This window comes from Silurus aristotelis, assembly GCF_946808225.1.
Source record: "Silurus aristotelis genome assembly, chromosome: 8".
NCBI lineage: Eukaryota > Metazoa > Chordata > Actinopteri > Siluriformes > Siluridae > Silurus > Silurus aristotelis.
In genome coordinates this window covers 29,819,071-29,840,632 of record NC_139581.1, presented here as the reverse complement: position 1 = coordinate 29,840,632, position 21,562 = coordinate 29,819,071, and the positions used below count along the sequence as shown (strand labels likewise).

General features: G+C 40.4%; 2 protein-coding genes across 3 annotated transcripts in view; both read right to left on the bottom strand.

Moving 5' to 3' along the window:
* The window catches only part of LOC310730257 (T-cell surface glycoprotein CD3 gamma chain), a 383,983-nt gene that overhangs the window by 289,164 nt on the left and 73,257 nt on the right, over positions 1-21,562 (bottom strand). The gene's annotated exons all lie outside the window — the stretch shown is intronic.
* On the bottom strand, positions 6,491-20,302 carry gap43 (growth associated protein 43). Of its 2 annotated transcripts, none has more exons than XR_014534774.1 (3): positions 19,892-20,269; positions 8,220-11,531; positions 6,491-7,924 (listed from the first exon to the last, which is right to left on the bottom strand). XR_014534774.1 is itself a non-coding variant. In XM_083549143.1 (3 exons), the coding sequence occupies exons 1-3, from the start codon at positions 19,919-19,921 to the stop codon at positions 7,523-7,525; spliced, it is 672 nt and encodes a 223-aa protein (XP_083405269.1). In that variant the 5' UTR covers positions 19,922-20,302; the 3' UTR covers positions 6,491-7,522. The 2 variants fall into 2 exon arrangements, 1 of the variants encoding a protein (XP_083405269.1); XM_083549143.1 differs by having other exon boundaries at positions 6,491-7,602; positions 10,970-11,531; positions 19,892-20,302.

The window sequence follows — 21,562 nt, the reverse complement described above, 5'->3', positions numbered from 1 at the left end:
TAGTATAGTATAATTTAATTATTTAGTATAGTATAGTATAATTTAATTATTTAGTATAGTACAGAATAGTATAGTATAATTTAATTATTTAGTATAGTATAGTATAATTTAATTATTTAGTATAGTACAGAATAGTATAGTATAATTTAATTATTTAGTATAGTATAGTATAATTTAATTATTTAGTATAGTACAGTATAGTATAGTATAGTATAATTTAATTATTAAGTATAGTACAAAATAGTATAGTATAATTTAATTATCTAGTATAGTATAGTATAATTTAATTATTTAGTATAGTACAGTATAGTATAATTTAATTATTTAGTATAGTACAGTATAGTATAGTATAATTTAATTATTTAGTATAGTACAGTATAGTATAGTATAATTTAATTATTTAGTATAGTATAGTATAATTTAATTATTTAGTACAGTACAGTATAGTATAGTATAATTTAATTATTTAGTACAGTATAGTATAGTATAATTTAATTATTTAGTATAGTATAGTATAGTATAATTTAATTATTTAGTATAGTACAGTATAGTATAGTATAATTTAATTATTTAGTATAGTATAGTATAATTTAATTATTTAGTACAGTACAGTATAGTATAGTATAATTTAATTATTTAGTACAGTATAGTATAGTATAATTTAATTATTTAGTATAGTATAGTATAGTATAATTTAATTATTTTGTATAGTACAGTATAGTATAGTACAATTTAATTATTTAGTATAGTATAGTATAATTTAATTATTTAGTACAGTACAGTATAGTATAGTATAATTTAATTATTTAGTACAGTATAGTATAGTATAATTTAATTATTTAGTATAGTATAGTATAGTATAATTTAATTATTTAGTATAGTACAGTATAGTATAGTATAATTTAATTATTTAGTATAGTACAGAATAGTATAGTATAATTTAATTATTTAGTATAGTATAGTATAATTTAATTATTTAGTATAGTATAGTATAGTATAATTTAATTATTTAGTATAGTACAGTATAGTATAGTATAATTTGATTATTTAGTATAGTACAGAATAGTATAGTATAATTTAATTATTTAGTATAGTACAGTATAGTATAGTATAATTTAATTATTTAGTATAGTATAGTATAATTTAATTATTTAGTATAGTACAGTATAGTATAGTATAATTTAATTATTTAGTATAGTACAGAATAGTATAGTATAATTTAATTATTTAGTATAGTATAGTATAATTTAATTATTTAGTATAGTACAGTATAGTATAGTATAATTTAATTATTTAGTATAGTATAGTATAATTAAATTGTTTAGTATAGTACAGTATAGTATAGTATAATTTAATTATTTAGTATAGTACAAAATAGTATAGTACATTTTAATTATTTAGTATAGTATAGTATAATTTAATTATTTAGTATAGTACAGTAAAGTATAGTATAATTTAATTATTTAGTATAGTATAGTATAATTTAATTATTTAGTATAATACAGAATAGTATAGTATAATTTAATTATTTAGTATAGTATAGTATAATTTAATTATTTAGTATAGTACAGTATAGTATAGTATAATTTAATTATTTAGTATAGTACAGAATAGTATAGTATAATTTAATTGTTTAGTATAGTATAGTATAGTATAGTGTAGTATAATTAAATTATTTAGTATAGTATAGAACAGTATAGTATAGTATAATTTAATTATTTAGTATAGTACAGTATAGTATAGTATAATTTAATTATTTAGTATAGTACAGTATAGTATAGTATAATTTAATTATTTAGTATAGTATAGTATAAATTAATTATTTAGTATAGTACAGTATAGTATAGTCTAATTTAATTATTTAGTATAGTATAGTATAGTGTAGTATAATTTAATTATTTAGTATAGTATAGAACAGTATAGTATAGTATAATTTAATTATTTAGTATAGTATAGTATAGTATAGTATAGTATAGTATAGTATAGTATAGTGTAATAACCCAGCCATTAGGGGGGCACAAGCCAGTGCACTCTTAGTGCCGGTCCCAAGCCCGGGTAAATGGGGAGGGTTGCGTTAGGAAGGGCATCCAGCGTAAAACATGTGCCAAATCAAATATGCGGATCACAAATGAGAATTTCATACCGGATCAGTCGAGGCCCGGGTTAACAACGACCGCCACAGGTATCGTTAGCCGACAGGGTACCGGTGGAAATTGGGCTACTGTTGGCCGAAGGAGGAGAAGGAGAGGAGGAAGACGTCTACAGAGACGGCAGGAAAAGGAGAAGTGGAGGAGAAGTGGAGGTTCGGGTTGGTACTTTAAATGTTGGTACTATGACGGGTAAAGGGAGAGAGTTAGCTGATATGATGGAGAGGAGAAAGGTAGATGTGCTGTGTGTTCAGGAGACCAAGTGGAAAGGAAGTAAGGCCAGGAACATTGGAGGTGGGTTTAAACTGTTTTATCATGGTGTGGATGGGAAGAGAAATGGTGTAGGGGTGATTCTGAAGGAAGAGTACAGTAAGAGTGTAGTGGAGGTGAAAAGAGTTTCTGATAGGGTGATGATCGTGAAGGTGGAAGTTGAAGGGATGATGATAAATGTCATCAGTGCCTATGCTCCACAAGTTGGCTGTGAGATGGAGGAGAAGGAAAGATTCTGGAGTGAATTAGATGAAGTGGTAGATGGTGTACCTAGGAAAGAACGATTGGTGATTGGGGCAGACTTTAATGGGCATGTAGGTGAAAGGAACAGAGGTGATGAGAAGGTGATGGGTAGGTATGGTTTTAAGGAGAGGAATGTGGAAGGGCAGATGGTGGTAGATTTTGCTAAAAGGATGAAAATGGCAGTGGTGAACATGTATTTTAAGAAGAAGGAGGAGAAAGAGTGTAGTGTGAGGTTCAGGGAAGAGGTCAGACAGGGGCTTGGTGGTGGTGAAGAGGTGCCGGATGATTGGGCAACTACTGCAGGAGTGATGAGGGAGGCAGCTAGAAAAGTACTTGGTGTGACATCTGGAAATAGAAAGCAAGACAAGAAGACGTGGTGGTGGAATGAGGAAGTGCAGGAGAGCATTAGGGGAAAGAGGTTGGCTAAACAGAAGTGGGATCGACAGAGTGATGAGAAAAGTAGGCAGGAGTACAAGGAGATGCGGCAGCAGGTAAAAAGGGATGTGGCGAAAGCCAAGGAAAAGGCATATGAGGAGCTGTATAAGAGGTTGGACTCTAAGGAAGGAGAAAAGGATTTATACCGATTGGCCAAGCAGAGGGACCGAGCTGGGAAGGATGTACTGCAAGTTAGAGCAATAAAGGATGGAGAGGGAAATGTGTTGACTAGTGAGGAGAGTGTGTTGAGAAGATGGAGGGAGTATTTTGAGCAGCTGATGAATGAGGAAAATCAGAGAGAGAGAAGGTTGGAGGATGTGGAGTTGGTGAAGCAGGATGTAGATAGGATTAGTAAGGAGGAAGTGAGAGCAGCGATTAAGAGGATGAAGAGTGGAAAGTCGGTTGGACCAGATGACATACCGGTAGAAGCGTGGAGATGTTTAGGAGAGATGGCAGTGGAGTTTTTAACCAGATTGTTTAACAGGATTCTGGAAGGGGAGAGGATGCCTGAGGAATGGAGAAGGAGTGTGCTGGTACCGATCTTTAAGAATAAGGGAGATGTGCAGACCTGCAGTAACTACAGTGGAATTAAGTTGATCAGTCACACCATGAAGTTATGGGAAAGAGTAGTGGAAGCCAGGCTAAGAGAAGAGGTGATCATCTGTGAGCAACAGTATGGTTTCATGCCGAGGAAGAGCACCACAGATGCCTTATTTGCTTTGAGGATGTTGATGGAGAAGTATAGAGAAGGACAGAAGGAGCTGCATTGTGTATTTGTAGATTTAGAGAAAGCGTACGACAGGGTGCCGAGAGAGGAGTTGTGGTATTGTATGAGGAAGTCAGGTGTGTCAGAGAAGTATGTGAGGGTGGTGCAGGACATGTATGAGGACAGTGTGACGGCAGTAAAGTGTGCAGAAGTTACGACAGACTGGTTAAGGGTGAAGGTTGGACTGCATCAAGGATCGGCCCTGAGCCCTTTCCTGTTTGCAGTGGTGATGGACAGGTTGACGGACGAGGTCAGACAGGAGTCTCCCTGGACTATGATGTTTGCAGATGATATTGTGATTTGTGGTGAGAGTAGAGAGCAGGTTGAGAAGAGGTGAGGCGAGGTGGAGGTATGCGCTGGAGAGAAGGGGAATGAAAGTCAGTAGGAGTAAGACAGAGTACATGTGTGTGAATGAGAGGGAGGGCAGTGGAGTGATGCGGTTGCAGGGAGAAGAGGTGGAGAAGGTGGAGGAGTTCAGGTACCTGGGGTCAACAGTGCAAAGTAATGGAGAGTGTGTTAGAGAAGTAAAGAAAAGAGTGCAGGCAGGGTGGAGTGGGTGGAGAAGAGTGACAGGAGTGATTTGTGATAGAAGGGTATCTGCAAGAATGAAAGGGTAAGTTTATAGGACTGTGGTGAGACCTGAGATGTTGTATGGATTAGAGACAGTGGCATTGAGTAAAAGACAGGAGGTGGAGCTGGAGGTAGCAGAGCTGAAGATGTTAAGGTTTTCGTTGGAAGTGACGATGATGGACAAGATTAGAAATGAGTTTATTAGAGGGACAGCACATGTAGGACGTTTTGGTGACAAGGTGAGGGAGGCGAGATTGAGATGGTTTGGACATGTGCAGAGAAGGGACATGAATTATATTGGTAGAAAAATGCTGAAGATGGAGCCACCATCTTCAGGCCAAGGAGGAGGTTCATGGATGTGGAGAGGGAAGACATGCAGGTAGTTGGTGTGAAAGAGGCAGATGTAGAGGACAGGGTGGTATGGAGACGGATGATCCGCTGTGGCGACCCCCTAATCGGAGCAGCCGAAAGAAGAAGAAGAAGAAGAAGAAGAAGAAGTATAGTATAGTGTAGTATAGTATAATTTAATTATTTAGTATAGTATAGTATAGTGTAGTGTAGTATAGTATAGTGTAGTAGAATTAGAATAATTTTGCATGAATATGAGTCACTTTCCCAGTGTAGAGTAAATGATCTGAAGGAGGTTGAGGTTTTTATGAAGCGAACACTAGATGGAGGAAGAAGCCATGTAATGGAGCCTTATGACCTTTTTTTTTTTCCCTCACAAGCAGCAGGTCTTAGTGAGTGTCTCAGGAGGAGATGATTTATCTGGACGCTCCTGCAGCCAGTCCCAGCGGCCTTTTCCACAAGACAGCCTTCATCCTTAGAGAGAAATATTAGGGTTGAGATTCTGCAGCATTGATTTGCGTGAGGTGAAGTGATTACTGAAGCGTATCTGTAACCGGGTGAAGAGAAAAAAAAACATACATCAGGGTATTATAATAAAAATGATCAACTATAAAGAATTATACATTATAAAGAACACAATGTTGTAGTAGATGTTGTTGGAGGTCCATGTTCCTTAAAATGTACTTACTTCCGTTTTAGCGTCTTGGAACTTTTTTCTTTCTCTTACTTAGAAGTTAGAACAAAAAACACACAGAGCATAAACTCCTCTATCCTAAACACAAGCAGTCTGATGGACGGAGTCTCCAGTGGTTTGTAAAAGCCTGCGGTGAAGCTGACGCTTACGGAGCACTGAGACTGGAGACTCCTTCCACAAAGGTTCAATGAAAGACATTTCTCAGCACAGAATACATCCTCTGTGAATAAGCTGTTACTATGGAAACGGGTGCATTTGCTCCAAACCTGTGAGGTTTAACTGTGCTGCTGTCAGAGTCCAGAATTCAGCAGAAATCTATGTGAGGTTTAATGGAGAAAGAGAAACCTAATATTTTAAGCGGATTCTATTTTTTTCCCACAAAGTGGCTGCTTGTGATCAAATGAGAGACCAAAAAAAAACTATTAAGCAGTAAATCAATAGACGTTTGTGTTTCTGAGGTGAAACCTGGGCAGGTTTATTTATAAATTAATTTATTATTTTTTTTTTAATTCTCAATTGTAGTATATTATTATATTATATTACATAATTTGATATTATATTATATATATGGTCAAAAGTTTGTGGACACCTGCGCATAAGATTGGTGTTTTATGTGCTTCTTTTTGAACATCCCATTCCACACTGAGTTCCCATTCGCTCTTCTAATAAGATTGAAGCTCCCAGGAAGATGTTCCTCTAGATTTTGTAGAGATTTTTGAGATTTCATTCAGATTAAAGGGTGTTAGTAAAGTCAGGTACTGATGTAGGGGAGGTGAGGAGCCCAATTCATTATAGTTAATAGGGTTGAAGGTTCTATAGCAGGAAGAACTTTCACACCAACCCATGTAAAGCAGATCTTCATGGAGCTTGATTTGAGCATTGTGATGATGGAACAGGTTCAGGTCTCCTAGTTTAAGTGAAGGGAAATTTCACGTCCAAATACTTTTGTTAGTGTAGTGTAATATGTCAATATCATACACATACACACACAAAAACACACACAAAAACACACACATCTTGTGATGATAATTGGCACATTTCTTTATTTCGAAAACAGACATTGAAACTTTGTTTAAATTTTATTTCTTTTATTCTTTTTTTTTTTTTCCACAATTGAACTCCTTTTTAGATTCAAACTGGACATTGCACTCTCACGTGAACATAGGGAAGAAAAAAAAAAAAAAAAAAAAAAAAAGGCTGATTCGTTTTTTTTTCTTTTTTCGTTCGATTTTTCTCTTTCGTTTTTCAACATCAGCGCAGGAATAATTCCAGTCGATATCATCAAACCGCCATTAACAACATCGAAGACATCGAGAAAGAAGCCACAACGTTTTGGTTACTCGTGACTGCGAGGAGGATTTTTTTTTCTTTTTTGTGTTTTTTTTTTTTTTTTTTTTTCTCTCTCAGGAGGAAAATTTCCATGCAAATGAGTCGAATGGGTTCAAGCTATCCATGAAACGCTGGCCAAAACAATGCATCAGCAGAAAACACTGAAAGGGAATCATATAATACTTCTCCCTAATAAATAGCAGTGCACTATTACTACGGTAAATGGAAAAAGGCAAATATATGTGTGTGTGTGTGTGTGTGTGTGTGTGTGTGTGTGTGTGTGTGTATGGGAATAGCTAGAAATGCAAACCAGGGTCGAACAGGTTCGGGTTTGGGTTTGAGTATGAAATTGCGTCTCCTGTCCCTCTTTTTTGGTGACGTTGATAAACGTACGCCGTTGTTTTCTCGCACGTTCGAAGAAGCAGCCACGTTCTCGCACGTTCACTGCTAGCTTGAGCCGCAAAGTTGCGAATGGAAACTCCCCCCCCTTTCCCAAACCACTCCCAATCCCCCTTCCCCCCACCGCCCCTGGACAAACCCCACCCGTAGATGTAAGAAATTTATTTTGCCACACGAGAAAGAAAATATATAGGACCAAACGAATTAAAACGGACCGTCTCCACAATCAGAGGGCAAAGAGCAACCGTTTTTCTTTTTCTTTGTTTTTTTTTTTCTTTTTTTTTGTAATGATCTCTTATCGTGTTACTTCTCCGGTTCTCTTTAAGCGCTCTCGCCCTTGTCGTCTTCCTTCGCCGCCTCTGAAACGCCGCCTTCCGCCTGCTCGGAGTCTTCTGCAGCATCTGATTCGGACGAGAGGTCACAAGAACAGCACTTTAAGTTTGACAGGTGGACGGACGTGTCTTTGATTCGTTTTCCATTACAGCATCTTCCTATATGTATCTTTGTTTAAGATATTTGAAGGCTAGCGGCCTCGAAGGCCCAACATCTGAGGGCTTAAAGCATCAAACAAGGATCCAACAATTAAATGCAATTTTCATTTTATTAAAATATCTATTTGGGTCAAGCTAATGGCAGCGTCAATTGTTACAAAGAACCTGCAATATTTTTCTACTTGCACTGGAGACTCCTTCGCTGGTGGTCTAGTGGTTAGGATGCGGCGCTCTCACCGCTGCGGCCCGGGTTCGATCCCTGGTCAGGGAACCGACCCCAGCCACTCTTAGTGCCGGACCCAAGCCCAGATAAATGGGGAGGGTTGCGTTAGGAAGGGCATCCAGTGTAAAAACGTGTGCCTAATCAAACATGCGGAGGATCCGCTGTGGCGACTCCTAATAGGAGAAGCCAAAATAACGTTTTTTTACTGGAGACTCCTTCCACAAATGATAAATAAACATCTTTAAAAAAGTCATTTGTGAGGGTTTACACTTTCTGGGACATACCAGGGACATAGGGTGAGCACTCACAGGAACTCATGTTTTTGCCACAAATCAATTTAGAATAAAATTTGTTTTAAAACTGAAATGATTCTCGATTGTTGTAGAAATCACAATCCAAGCTGACCAATGCATAAGGTCAGGGGCAGAAATTTCTAAAGTGAAATCGTCTCCACTCGGATTTCTCCTGAGATCGGAAAATTGTAAATGAACGGTTGTGGCTGCGATTGGTAGAAAATACATACATATGCATGACCATTTCATTTTGATGTTGCTGCTGAGAAATGTGTTCGGAAAGTGGGTCCTTTATGAATCTAATAACGAATCATTTGATTTCTAATGGAGTCTTTAAAAAATCTAAAAAAAGAAAAGACTAAACAATAAAAGAAATAGTGGTTTGATGCCAGCTTCGCTTTAGAGGGTGGAGGGTAGAATTCTACAGTAAACTAGCAGTAAACATGATGCTTCAGGCTGCAGATTCTGAGGTAGGGCATCTATAAAGCCTAATTGTGGTCAAGTCATGCACTTAGATTTAGTTGAGCAGCCGCAGCCCTATAGATCTCTGGCTGGAAACCACAGTGGTCTTCAAGCACAAACTATAACATGTAGAGGGACGAAATCGATTGTGTAATTCGGTTAGACCGAGACTCATCCTGTTTATCTGTTCAGAAATCATTGACATGCGATAACAGCCTTTTGTAAAGCATCACTCATGTTTGGCTAATTTTCTCCATGCTGAGAGTTGTTAATGCTGCGACAAATGTGCTGATCGCTTTTTCCACGATTCCTTTCTAAGTCGTATATCCCTCGTTCCAGCGCAATGAGGAGAAGTGGAAACAAATCGAATCATTATGTCTCGTTTGATTCTATTTTGGATGAAGCTGCTACTATCCATTCTGAGAGTTATGAAGTGTTAATGAAAAGCTCGTCCGTAATTCACACGCTTCCATTTGGAGGAGCCATAAGGAGCAGCCGAAAACATCGACAGTTACTTTAGTCTGGTCTTGTGACGTTAAAATCAGACCATCAAGTAACCCCTTCCTCTTTTTCTACTAATTATAGGATTTCTGAAATAGGATTCAAGCACTGTTAGGGGTTAGGGCCCAACAATTTAAAGCTCATGCCCTTGGTCAACAACCCATCAACTGTGGGATGGACTCTTATGCAGAGGCCAATAAACTAAGGTCTAGAGGCAGTTTCAAACTGGTTGTCCTCCTCAAGCATGCAACAATTGAGGACTTGCAGCCTTACTCAAGGGCACAATTAGGAAATTGGGGCCTTACATGACTTGTGGGGCAGTGGGCAGTGGACCTAACAACAAATGATTTCAAGTGAATTTACTTATCTGAAAACTACTGGAAATGATTGTTAGTACTGCAGCCATATTCAGGGCCCAAATCAATTGCATTTTAGGGGCTTTGTTTAAAAGACTAAAGACTTGTAGTCTTGTTCAAGAGCTTAATATTTGAAGAATATAAGCCCTTGAACAAAGAATGGCCGAAGAATTAAAGGCTAATGGTCTTGAACGAAGGCCCAAAATCCGAGGGCTGGTGGCCTTTCACAAAAACCCAATATCTGATGGATTGAAGCAATTCCAAACTGGCTTTCTTTTAAACATGCACCAATTGAGGGTTCCAACATCCAATAATTAAGAGCTTAAGCGCTCCTCTCTCAAGCACTCACTTATATAGGACTGGTGGGCTGTTTGAGGGCTCAATATTCGAGGGGCAGTGGTCTTGCTTAAGGACCTAACAACTTTATTCAGGGGCACAATAATTGCATTTTAGGCCCACTAATGTCCATGCTCAAAACCTGATATATCAGGACTGTTATTCAAGAGCCTAATATTTGAAGGTTTCTGGCCTTGCTTGCTCGAGAGCTAAATAATTAAAGTCTAGTGGTCTTGAGCAAGGGCCCAAAATTTGAAGGCTTGGAACAATTTCAAACTGGTTGTCCTCCTTAAACATGCAACAATTGAGGGCTTGCAGCTTTACTCAGGGGCCCAACAATTAAGAGCCTGCGGCCTCACTCAAGCATTCACTAATATAGGACTTGTGGCCTGTTCATAGGCTCAACATTCGAAGGGCAGTGGTCTTGCTCAAAGACCTAACAAGAATGATGTCCAGTGGCTTTCCTTATCTGAGGACTATTGGCCACAATTGTTTCTATATTCAGGGGGCACAACAATTGCCTTTTAGGGGCGATGCTCAAGGGCACACTTACTGAGGCTAATGGCATTTTGCTTAAAAAAACCTGACATTTAAAGTCTGTGGTGTAGTTTAAGGGTCCAATATTTGAAGGTTTGTATCCTTGCTTGAGGGCAAAAGAATTAAAAGTTAGTGGTCTTGAATGAGGGCTCAAAATTTAAGGGCTAGTGGCCTTTCACAAGAACCCAATATCTGAGAGCTTGAAACATTAATTGTTGACTAAGGTCAACAAAGCTTGGGGTCTTTGTCTTAAATATTAGCATCTATTACCTTCGCCCAAGAAATTGTACAAATTAAAATGTCAATCTTACATAAGAGTTGGTTAGCATGAATTCTTATGACCATGCTTCTAACAGGGGTTTATCACAAACTCAATTTATTAGTATAGGAGGTTATGATGTTTAGATGTATAGTTATGCCAGATTCAGAATATATTATTATAAATAAATTTAGGAAGTCAGATCTCCAAGAATTACATGAAAATTTGTTAAATAATACAAGAAGTTATAAACAGTAACTTTGGGGCCAAAAGCTTTAGTGGTTCAGGTCAATATCACGACGTAACTCACCTGGTTTGTCTTGCGTCTGGTTATCTTCAGCTTCACAATCGGCTGTCTCGTTAGCAGTGGCAGGCACATCGGCTTGTTTGGCTTCTGCCTTCTCCTCCTCCTTTTCCTCCTCTATCTTCTCTGCATCTACATTCTCTGATGGCTTCTCTGAGCCATTGGCCTCAGTGCTTTCTGCTTCTTTAGGCTTCTCTGCTTCGTTTGGTTCTTCCTTCACATCCTGTTTAGGTTCTGAAGGGGAAGTGGCAGGAGCTTCGGCCTTGTTGTCCTCTACTGCTGGAGAGTTAGTGGGACTTTTGGCTTTTTCCTCATTCTTGGCAGCTTCATCTTGTTTCTCTGCAGTGGGAGAAACAGCTTTCTCCTCCTCTTTCTTTTCTCCCTCGTTTTCTTCTGGCTTAGAATCAGCCGCGGGACTGTCCTCCTCCTTGTCATCATCCTTCATTTTTTTCCGGATTATGTGTCCACGGAAGCTTGCCTGAATCTTGGTAGCAGCCTTGTGGGCTTTGTCTTCTGGTTTGGTGCCATCTTGCTTGATCTCCTGGTCAGCATCTTCGGTCTTCTCCACCTGAGGAACAGGAACAGCATTAGGAGACAAGCACAAGCATTTGTAGATGTACCCTCCAACAGTTTAACTTGCAAGTCTTGTCAATGGGTGGCCTGAAAGGCTAATCTGACTAGAAATATTATTAAACTCTAAAGCTACTGGGTATTCGTTGAATTTTAAATCTAGCAGGGACAATGTTGGTCAGTGACCCATAGATCTTAACCCTCAAGATTTTCTGGAGTCGCAGTGAATAACGGCAAAACAAAAGACTCATCATATACAGATGAGGTTTGTAGAAACAATGAAATGCAGGGAAATTGAATGCAACGATTTACTACCATTTCCGCACTTAAAGATTTCATTTGAAATTCCTCATAACCAGATTGCAGAATGATTCCTGTCCTTCACCCAGTAACCTCACTGAAATATTAGAAGATCGAATTTGCATAAAGCAAAGTAGACGTACAGTTGACCAAAGTGTTGTGAAAAAAATTTGCTTGTTTTTGGCAATAACTTGCGTTGTCATTTGCTGGAGTGGCGCAGATAAAATCGGGTATTTTGCAGAGGCAAGAACACAATCCAGCAGCTCAAGCTAAACTGGCATGCTGTGCTTTAATCGCTGTTCCAGAGCCATGCACTCAACAGGAGGCCGTGTTCACCTGGCAGATTTCAAGCGAGCAGGAAACCTGCAACTGTTATCTGAGCAATTAGCACTATGGCTATATTAGTGGAAGGTTAGGCTTAATGACGAGATTCACAACTGATATTGGTGTACTAGCAAAGTTTGGAAGGGTAAATCAGAATGACCTCCAGGTATCCCACGTGTCTTGCTACAAGTTTTAGATGGAGGAGTTTTGAGACGTAGAAGATACCACGAGATTCCAAAATTTGATGGGGGGCGATTTTACGATGAGCCAAAAGAAATGTTATAAATGCATCATAGAAACACAACAAAAAGGCATGCAAGGAGCAGGATCATAGGTGTCTGAGCAAAATACTGGAGTAAACTCTAATTTTAAACTGGCTGTACATTATGACTCAAGCTAGAGGACTGAATTTGCGGAAGCGTTAAGCAAAAAACTGACTAATAAGCATGGGACATCAAGGCACCGGACATAAAGACTCCAGGGGGACCTCCAGCCGTGCGGAAATGAAAACATTACTGACATATTTAAATGGCGACTTTAAAAGGAATGCAATCAGTTGACTGCAGTTAATGGACACAGATCTTCGAGCGACGCTTTGTCTATCTCCAAAAGGACATCTGGGCTGGTTTGCTCATTAGTTCACTCCATTGGTTTTCTCACGGAGTGCCGGGAAGGATGAGGTCCTGTGTTTAATGTGCGAACAAGTTGCTCTGCCCTCTCGTTACACTCTTGCATGGCTCTGTGCCCAAGATTTCCAGGGATCTATCGACTAAGTGCCCTGGCATCGTCTCCCCTCTGAATTGACCACAATCCATCTCCTCTAGTGAACATACTTCAGGCTTTAGTGCTGATTGATGACACGAGTAACAACTTTTTTTTTTTATATTTTACCAGAAACGCTTTCATACTAATCCGGAACTGGGAAGCAAAGTCAACGCGATTCATTACAGAGGGTTCTTTCATACATCACTGAGTCTGTTTGAATAGTGAACCCTGGTGTGTTTTCTACCCACGATGCATTTCATTATGCAGGTGAGAACACAGCAAGGGCTGTTTTGGGTTGAGCTCCTAAACCGTGTAGAACTGTGCCAATAGGATGTACTCTGGATGAATATTTTTTAAGATTTCTATGTTTTTGTCTATATTTCTAAAGATTTGGTCCGTCATTCCCATTCAGACCAACCAGTCATGATTTTATCAGGGATTTTTTTAAGCTAGCGATCCAAACATGTGTACCACTGTTGAAAAATCTTCCACATCTAGAATCAAAAATAGTGGTTGCCCTACTGTCCAGTCTGTATAAAAGGGTTCCAGATCTGCAAAAGCACATAAAGCTTCGTCGGATTATCAGTCACATGCTTCTAGTTCCTCGATGCAAATGGATCAGAGTGGGTTTGGACAGTCCCTGAGTTCCCGGCATTCACACCTCTCCTTCTGTCCTTCTCTCACGGCTGCCAGGAACCACGGAGAAGCCAAATGGCAGCTGTGGAACCGATCCATGAATGCTGCAGATTGAAAATCTTTCAAACGTGACACGGTACAATGATGTGCAGCTTTCATGTCCGCTGTGGCTACTCTTCTCAATCGGTAGTGAATGAAGACCGAATTGAAACAATTGCTGGTGGTTTTTAAAACTCCGTATTTCAAGGCGAGAGTTTACTGTGTGAGAGAAGCCAAATGTAATAAAGCAGGTTTACAGCCTGTAAAGGTGAGTGGACGGATAAACGACCTGGGCGATATGAGGTAACGTTAAGAAACGGAGCCAAATTTTCCGCCAATGTTCCTCAGCGATCGTAGACGACAGCCAATGAAATACAGGCAATCGTGAAAAAAGTTATTGTGCAAATAATGTAATATTGTACTAGGTACTCTCATACAAGGCCTAATTACAGAGATCCACTGGTGACATAATAACCAGACTTAATAAAAAATAATCCATAGCCACGACACGAGATGAGCCGAGATCATCATGTTAATGAAGTGTAAAAGCTCCACACAATATCAAATCAGTTCAAGGGGAGAATTCGAGGTAATAAATCAACACAGATTTTATATTTAGATGCGCCATTCGTGTCATAATAGAGATAATAGCATTTTAATTCGCATGATGTTCACTTAGCATGCTAACTTGTACCACGTACGAGGTGGAGGAGGTATTTGGGAGGTTGGAGGGGCTGGGGGAGGGGCTGGGGAAGGGGATTCACGTAAGTCATTTACATTTTTAGAAAATGAAAAAAAAATTCTAATAAAAAAGGTGAGTGTTGCATCGGTTTACCTTTTAACGCCAGGATCCTCCGCTGAATTTTCCCCCACCCAATAATACTCACATGTCTCTAATGAAAGAAAATAAAGGAAAAAGAAACACAAACACAACTGAAATCGTGTAAATGGGAAAAAAATGATGTAACATAACGCAAAAATGAAACGAGCATCAAACCAGTGCCGAAATCATTAACGACAAAAAACACAGAAATGAAATTAGGTTTGGATATTAACCAGAAATAATGAGGTGAACTGGAAGAAAATCAGGAAATACATCACTGAGAAAAAAACAAAAAAATATAAAAAAAAGCATGTTAATTATTTATGAGTGATTGATAAGAAGACTGTGGGATTGCGTTCCATCAAGGGATCAGGAACTGATGTGCAAATTGTTGAACCGAATTGAAATCCCGCCAATTTGGCGCAAAAACGAACGGACCGGAGCCGAGACCCCAGACGCCGCCGTGACCCGATTACATTTGCGATTTGTCCCCGTACGTTCACACTTGCTCGTTATTGAGCTTCATCGCGTCGTCTTAACACCATCAGGCGGTACAGAATGCAGACTCAGGTTCTGAAACGTGTCCAGACTTTCCTGTTGCTCGCTCGTTTATTGGATTCTTCCCACTAATGGGCTGTGCGAGCCACATACGGCGACTGGACATCGGCATCTTGTGAAGGAAATGAGAAGATAAATGAGCCTCGCCATCGATGCTTTTTTTTTGTAGTTTTTGTTTAATCATGTTGAAGGAAACATTTCCAAGAGACATCTATAAAGCCATAAGGTGCTTTAATTCAATAAGTAATCGATACACTCATCTGATTCGGTTAGGTTGTATCACGTTTTAATCGTCTCCTGGGCGTTTTACGATGTTGCAGATGCTATTACGTTTGGATAGTAGGGTTTATGGCTCCACTTATTGCTTTCAGCGTTGGAATTTTCGAAATTAGCGTTGACCATGCACAGGAACTCCAACGTGGATAACTTGGGCGTTATAAGGTTCGAGTCCTGAAGTTCTATCGTTACATTTTCCTCTTAGGATCCTATTTGTTAAATGAATTATTCTACTCTTTCAGCACCAATTTGCAGGATTGGATTGTTTTTACCCCTCCAATAGCCGTCCAGCATTTTGTGATTGCACAGTAAAGCACGGTGGTGGTAGGATCGGACTGTGGATGACATCAGGGCCAGTTTTATAGATAAAATATAGACCATGAACCTGTTGATTAGACGGTTAATTAAATTTCAACAAATGCTTGAGCTTTCCAGGGGTCCTATCCAAAGAACAGTGGACGAGAGCGGGGAACGTTGCCACGGAATCTTACTTTGGATCTTTGATCGATCTTTGATCTTAAGGTGTTTTATGGGTTTCGAATGGGTTCTGATGAGAGCCTACAGCTACCTAGTTATTTAATCTGATGAGTCTGATTGATTTCTATGATATTAGCATTAGTAAGAATTTTTGAATATTTAAATCTAGGGAGAATTTTCATTAAATACATTGGTCAAATTCAAGAAAACTGTTAAATGGAAACCGATTTCGATATTGAAGTGTTTTTTATATAGCAGAGATATTACTGGTCGATGTTCAAGCTTGTGGCAATAAATTACCAGATCCCACAGTGGGTTCCACCTGCATTCACTCCATCATAAAGTAAAGTTAGATTTCAATAAATTGATGGTACAAGACAGTAAACGAGATCCGATCCCACGCTGAGAGAAGCGCCGAAGCGCCGAAACCTGTTGCTTGTACTGTGTGTTACGCCTGGATTTACTGAGGCGCTCCAGTAATAGGTGATGTCTTGTAGCTGCCGCTGCAGAATGACTCATTTCTCGTGAGTCACTCTCATCGTTATAGACCCCCGAGATCACTCGAGCGCATGACATCATCCGCCCATTTATGCCGCCCGAGCCCCCGAACGCCATTAGGGCTTTTGTTTGACAGCGGATTTACAAACAAAATACGTATATATTGGAATAAATTTGTCATGTGAACAAAGCGGGACTGGATAAAACATCGATCTGGTACTAAAACATTCCTGGAGATCAAACCAAACTCCAGTATCTGCTGCCCTGTGATTTGGAAATGGTGGATCTGAAAGCTGACACTAATGTGATTCATGGCAGCAATGAGTAACACACAGATGTATGAAATCATCTCCATTAGCCAAACCAGAAGATCAAAAAGCAGAGTGAGAGTAGAAAGCGTATATGTATAGATATATATTATATATATATCATGTAATACAGTTACGGCTTTTTAGTTATTTTAGGGAAATGTAGTCTTTCGGGTCTAATATAGATGTAGGCTCTGATATCTCCTGCACTGCTGTATTCTGTTCTCCTTCATCTGTCAGGAGATAATACCCTTTTGTTCTGCCTCACACCAGTCGGGGATTTACTGCCGTGTCGTCTTGTATGCTGACGATCTCTTCCCACTTCTCTCCTTAACTACCCCTCCGCCTTTTATTTATTTCCTTTCCTAAGTAACCTGGCACGAATTTTAGAGTCGGAATCGATGAGCAATTTTCCCTAATAGGGCACGCTGGCATCAAATCAATCACCCGAGGCTTTTTTAGAAGAAAAAAAAAAAAAACCCTGACACGAGCTCGGATCGGCCCGGCGCTGTAGGAGGAAGCAGCGTGTCCAATCAAAATGATTGACAGCGAACACACAGCGTGAGACAACTTCATCGGCGGGGCGAACATAACTCACTCGTGTTAGAGAGCGACTCCGAGGAGATGCGAGGGCTCACGTAAAGACCGCGGCCTTGATTTCCGAATGACAGCCGACTCCCACTTACATGAACCGAAAAACCTAGAGCACGACACTAAACCCGGATTTTTGAACAGGCATTATAACAAGAATTGTAACCATGGCAGTGTCTAGAGTTTGTCTGGTCTGCTAAGCTAATGAACCTCGTTTGAGTTGCCAGTTGGTAGAGTCCAATAAAAGCAAACGAAACTGTACTGAAACGTTCGCTGTACCTCTGGGAAATCAATGGAAAAACCAATTGGTAAGGGTTCTGGATCAGCACAAGCCACTCAAGAGCTTCAATTTATTGGGGGTTGATTCTCTGGAAATGCGATAAACGCTGTTCTTCCAAAAAATATTCGTGTTCCATCTCCAATAGGTGAGATCATGTTAGTCAAAAGGCCATAGCTTCTTAACCTACTGAATAATCCCTGAGCCCCTGAGATTTGTGCAGAAGGGGTCGTTTTAGAGAAGAGGCCACGCTTGTTAGGAGAGAAATGGAACATCTCATCATGGAATAGAGGTGACAAGGGCAGTGATATCAAATTTTTTAAAAAGCATAAAGCATGACATCCTGACGCTCGTTTGTCAGTTTTATTTACATAAATCCGCCAACTCAATTCTGTCCCTCTTCTCCGGAGGCTACCGAGGAATCAACCTGTGGCCCAAATCTTTCACAGACCAGCTGTTTGGATTGGATGAAGTTTGACGGTTTTATTTCAGAATCGTGCACAAAGGCCATGAAAATCTGAATGCACTGTGACCACAGGTGTGTGTGTGTGTGTGTGTGTGTGTGTGTGGGCATGGATTTGTATTTGAATTAAATAAGTGACATGCATAAAGGATGATGCATTAATTTTTTGTAATAAAAATATCATTAAAAAAAATATCAGGCTTTAATCAGAGTGCAGCTCCAACGCATTGTGAAAATCAGACGTGTGCTTTATGGCGCGCGGATGTGTGAACCACGCCCCGGTCCGAGGGTTTAAATGCCCTCCCCTCCCCCACACTTAAGAACCTATTATGGATTTCAGGCCAGAAGGAACTGAGAAGAAGCAGAAGAAGTGGACACGATCTCAATTACCGGTGAAGTGCAAAGAGAAAGAAAAAAAATCCGCACGCGCATTTCTCTGAAAATGCACGTTTTTGGTTTTTTTCCCCTTGCTAAATAATGCGCGAGCGTGTTCAGGCATGCACGTGCAGCGGGCACCTGCGCGTGCGACGAGGATCAAGAGTATTTCTATCATTTCTTTTTTTTCCCTCGCGCACCGGTGGTTATACAATCATGTGGCCTTTCGGGCATTTGAATGATAGTCTGCTTCAGATGCACGAGCCTGAGAAACGCGGGGTTTTTTTTCCAGCTTTGCAATGCAACGGTGCAACTGTCGTCGCGAGCGTTTGTGCTAAATCGGTGTGAATGCAACCAACACGTCTCTCGTGTTGTCTTCGTTTTTTTTCCCCTTCCGTGTAATTTTCTACATCTATATTCCTAGTAGTCTGTATATCCGCGCATACTCGCGCGCCACGCCCTTTTTATCTCCTTCCCCCCCCCCCGAAAATTCCGCGGGGGCGCGCGTGAATGCACGTGGCTCCGGTTCTGATTTTTATTTCATTTATATTTTTACATGCACGCTACTGGCACAAAAAAAAAACCGACTCGTGCATGATTATAATTGAACTAAAATACGGCCATTTGCATCTGGAGATCAGGTTGCACCACCAAGCGTCATTTCACGCCCTCACCGGTGCACTCGGAGGGGGAGGAGGGAGTCGTTTGAGATGCGGCGCGAGATATGACAAGTGCCGGCTGCACCTCGTGACCTCGCTGTTCTACTTTTTCCAGCACACCTGGTTTATTTTAATGCAAGGCGAAAAAACAAAGGGTTTTCTATGATGCATTTCAAATTGTATCAATAAACCTATATGTTATACGCATGCATGCATTTGTTGCGCTCGTGCATTTTTTTCGAGACGCGCTCGGACCCGCCCTGCCTGACTGGCGCGCGCAGACAAAAGGACCTGAAAAGCCGAGCAGGTGCGGATGCGCTTTAAAAAAAAAAAAAAATACATTTAAAATCTTATTTGCACGCGCGATTCTCAAATATTAATACATTAATAAAAATTTAATGAAATCATCCTGAAAATCGTAATCCGGCGCGCGCACGAATCCCCCATGCAACCCACGAGTTCAAGGCACCCCGCCCTTCCCTCTCTCTATCTCTCTCCATCTCTATCACACTATTTCTCCCTCCATCTTCAACTTCGAAACACCGGCACTCAAATGGTACTGAAATGACATCAAGAACCTTAAATGCAGGAATGATTTCTCTAATTCCTCAATGCATCTGTGTGCATGAGATGATTTTTGGACCTCCTGCTAGAAAGCAAGAGAAATGATAGCAGAGAAAAAGCTGAATCTACTCGATGCATGCACCTGAATCACAGGTGTGAGCCGTTGCATTAAAAAAAAAAAAAGCCAACAATTTTTTCGACTATAAAATCACGATAAATGAGATCAGAGCATCGGTCCTGTGCACGTGAAGTCTCCAGGCGTGCTGAGATCTTAATTACATTAGCAAGGCGTGTCAGTGGTGGGTTTGAGGATGGCTGACGGCGCAGGAGATGCTGTGAATAAGATTCTTCTTTCGTTTAAGAATTTCGCACTCAAATAGAAAAATCGTCGTAAATCGTAAAAAAGGAAGAAAAAAAGAATTTACCGGCTTTGTTCTTCTTATACAGCACAGCATGCTTGTGGTATCCTTCCCTTTTTCTGCCGCCTTCTTCCCTTCTTCCCTTTTTTGCACTTCTCTCTCGCACTCCCTCGCTCGCTCTCGCTCTGTCTTGCGCGCTCGCGCTCACACACACTCGCACACACTCCCTCGCTCACTCACACACTCTTGGGCTGTAACAGCTGAGTCGTCTGATGCTTTTAGTCATTACAGTCAGGCACAATCTCTCTCTCTCTCTCTCTCTCTCTTTCTCTTTCTCTCTCTCTTTCCTTCTCTCTCTCACACACACCACCAGGGCTGGTTGCTCACTCGCTCTCAAGCTCTGAGGCGACAATGAGTGCACCGTCTAAAGCCCTCCTCTCTCTCTCTCTCTCTCTCTCTCTCTCTCTCTCTCTCTTCCTCCATCCTCCCTCCATCCTTTTGAACCCACCCATTGTGCAGGCGGTAACCCCACCCTTTCCTGGAGCTCCTATGAATGACTAGGAGACTAGGACTGAACAACTCCAATCTGTCTAATTCCCACCTCTACAATACACACACACACACACACACACACACACACACACACACACACACACACACTTCTCAACCGTCTTTGGGATTGGGCTGTGGCCCTGCAGGTCCTCAGCATGACCCTTTTTACAGGTTGTGTGATCATTAATATGAGGACACGCATCGTGTGTTTGCCGTCAACATTAACGTCATAGAAAGCCTCTCGTGTGTGTGTGTGTGTGTGTGTGTGTGTGTGTGTGTGTGTGTGTGTGTGTGTGTGTGTGTTTTTTCCTGAGTGCTGTTCACATGGTAACGGGGCCGACTTGATGGCCGTGCGAAAGCCCCAGGGTGTGGAAGCGTTTCTGGCATCTTTTGCAATCACACACTCGCAGTGAAGGATGTAGTGACCAGGATCTCCCTCCACCCCCACATTCAGCAGCTGCCCATTTTGCAGCAAAAAGGTCGAGTCCAGGAGTAAATCCCAGCCTCGGTTTCACACCTATAGAACACGTTTCCCTGACGTGAATCCCAAACAAAAATCACGTAGGATCTATAAACTCCCTCAAACCCCCTCTGATCTCGCTAAGGTGGAGGCTTCCACGTCCACGATGCAAGGATTTAGGATGTAGATCTTCATCCTTCCATCGGGGGGGGGGGGGGGGGGGGGGGAATCACATTTCATAGGTGGTTCTAAAGCAGATGGATCTCAGGATGTTTTCCTGAAAAATAAAAAAAAAGAACAAAAGTGTGATATCACAAACTGTACGGTGTGGCACTTTGTGAAGAAGGAAGATGAATGGAAGAAGGAGGAAATCACACGTGGACGTCAAAAACGTACGTTACAGAGACTAATGTGAACACTGGAAAGAGATCCGTCCTGTGAAATTCCAAAGACGTGCGAAAATGTCACACGTGGAGTCAGACAACGGTGCGAACGAGCACACGTGTAAAGGAATAAAATCAAGGTGTGAAAACAAGAATGGGAGAAGAAAAATCATGAGAGTGGAAGAATAAATTAAAAAATAGTCAAATTAATTTGGGGGCAGGGGGTAAAAAATATAAATCAGGAAAAAAAAGGGGGGGGGGGATCAAAAATAATTTTATAAATTCTTTTTTTTTTTTAATCCGTGTGCTTTTTTTAATCACATGATAAATGACCCAAACAAA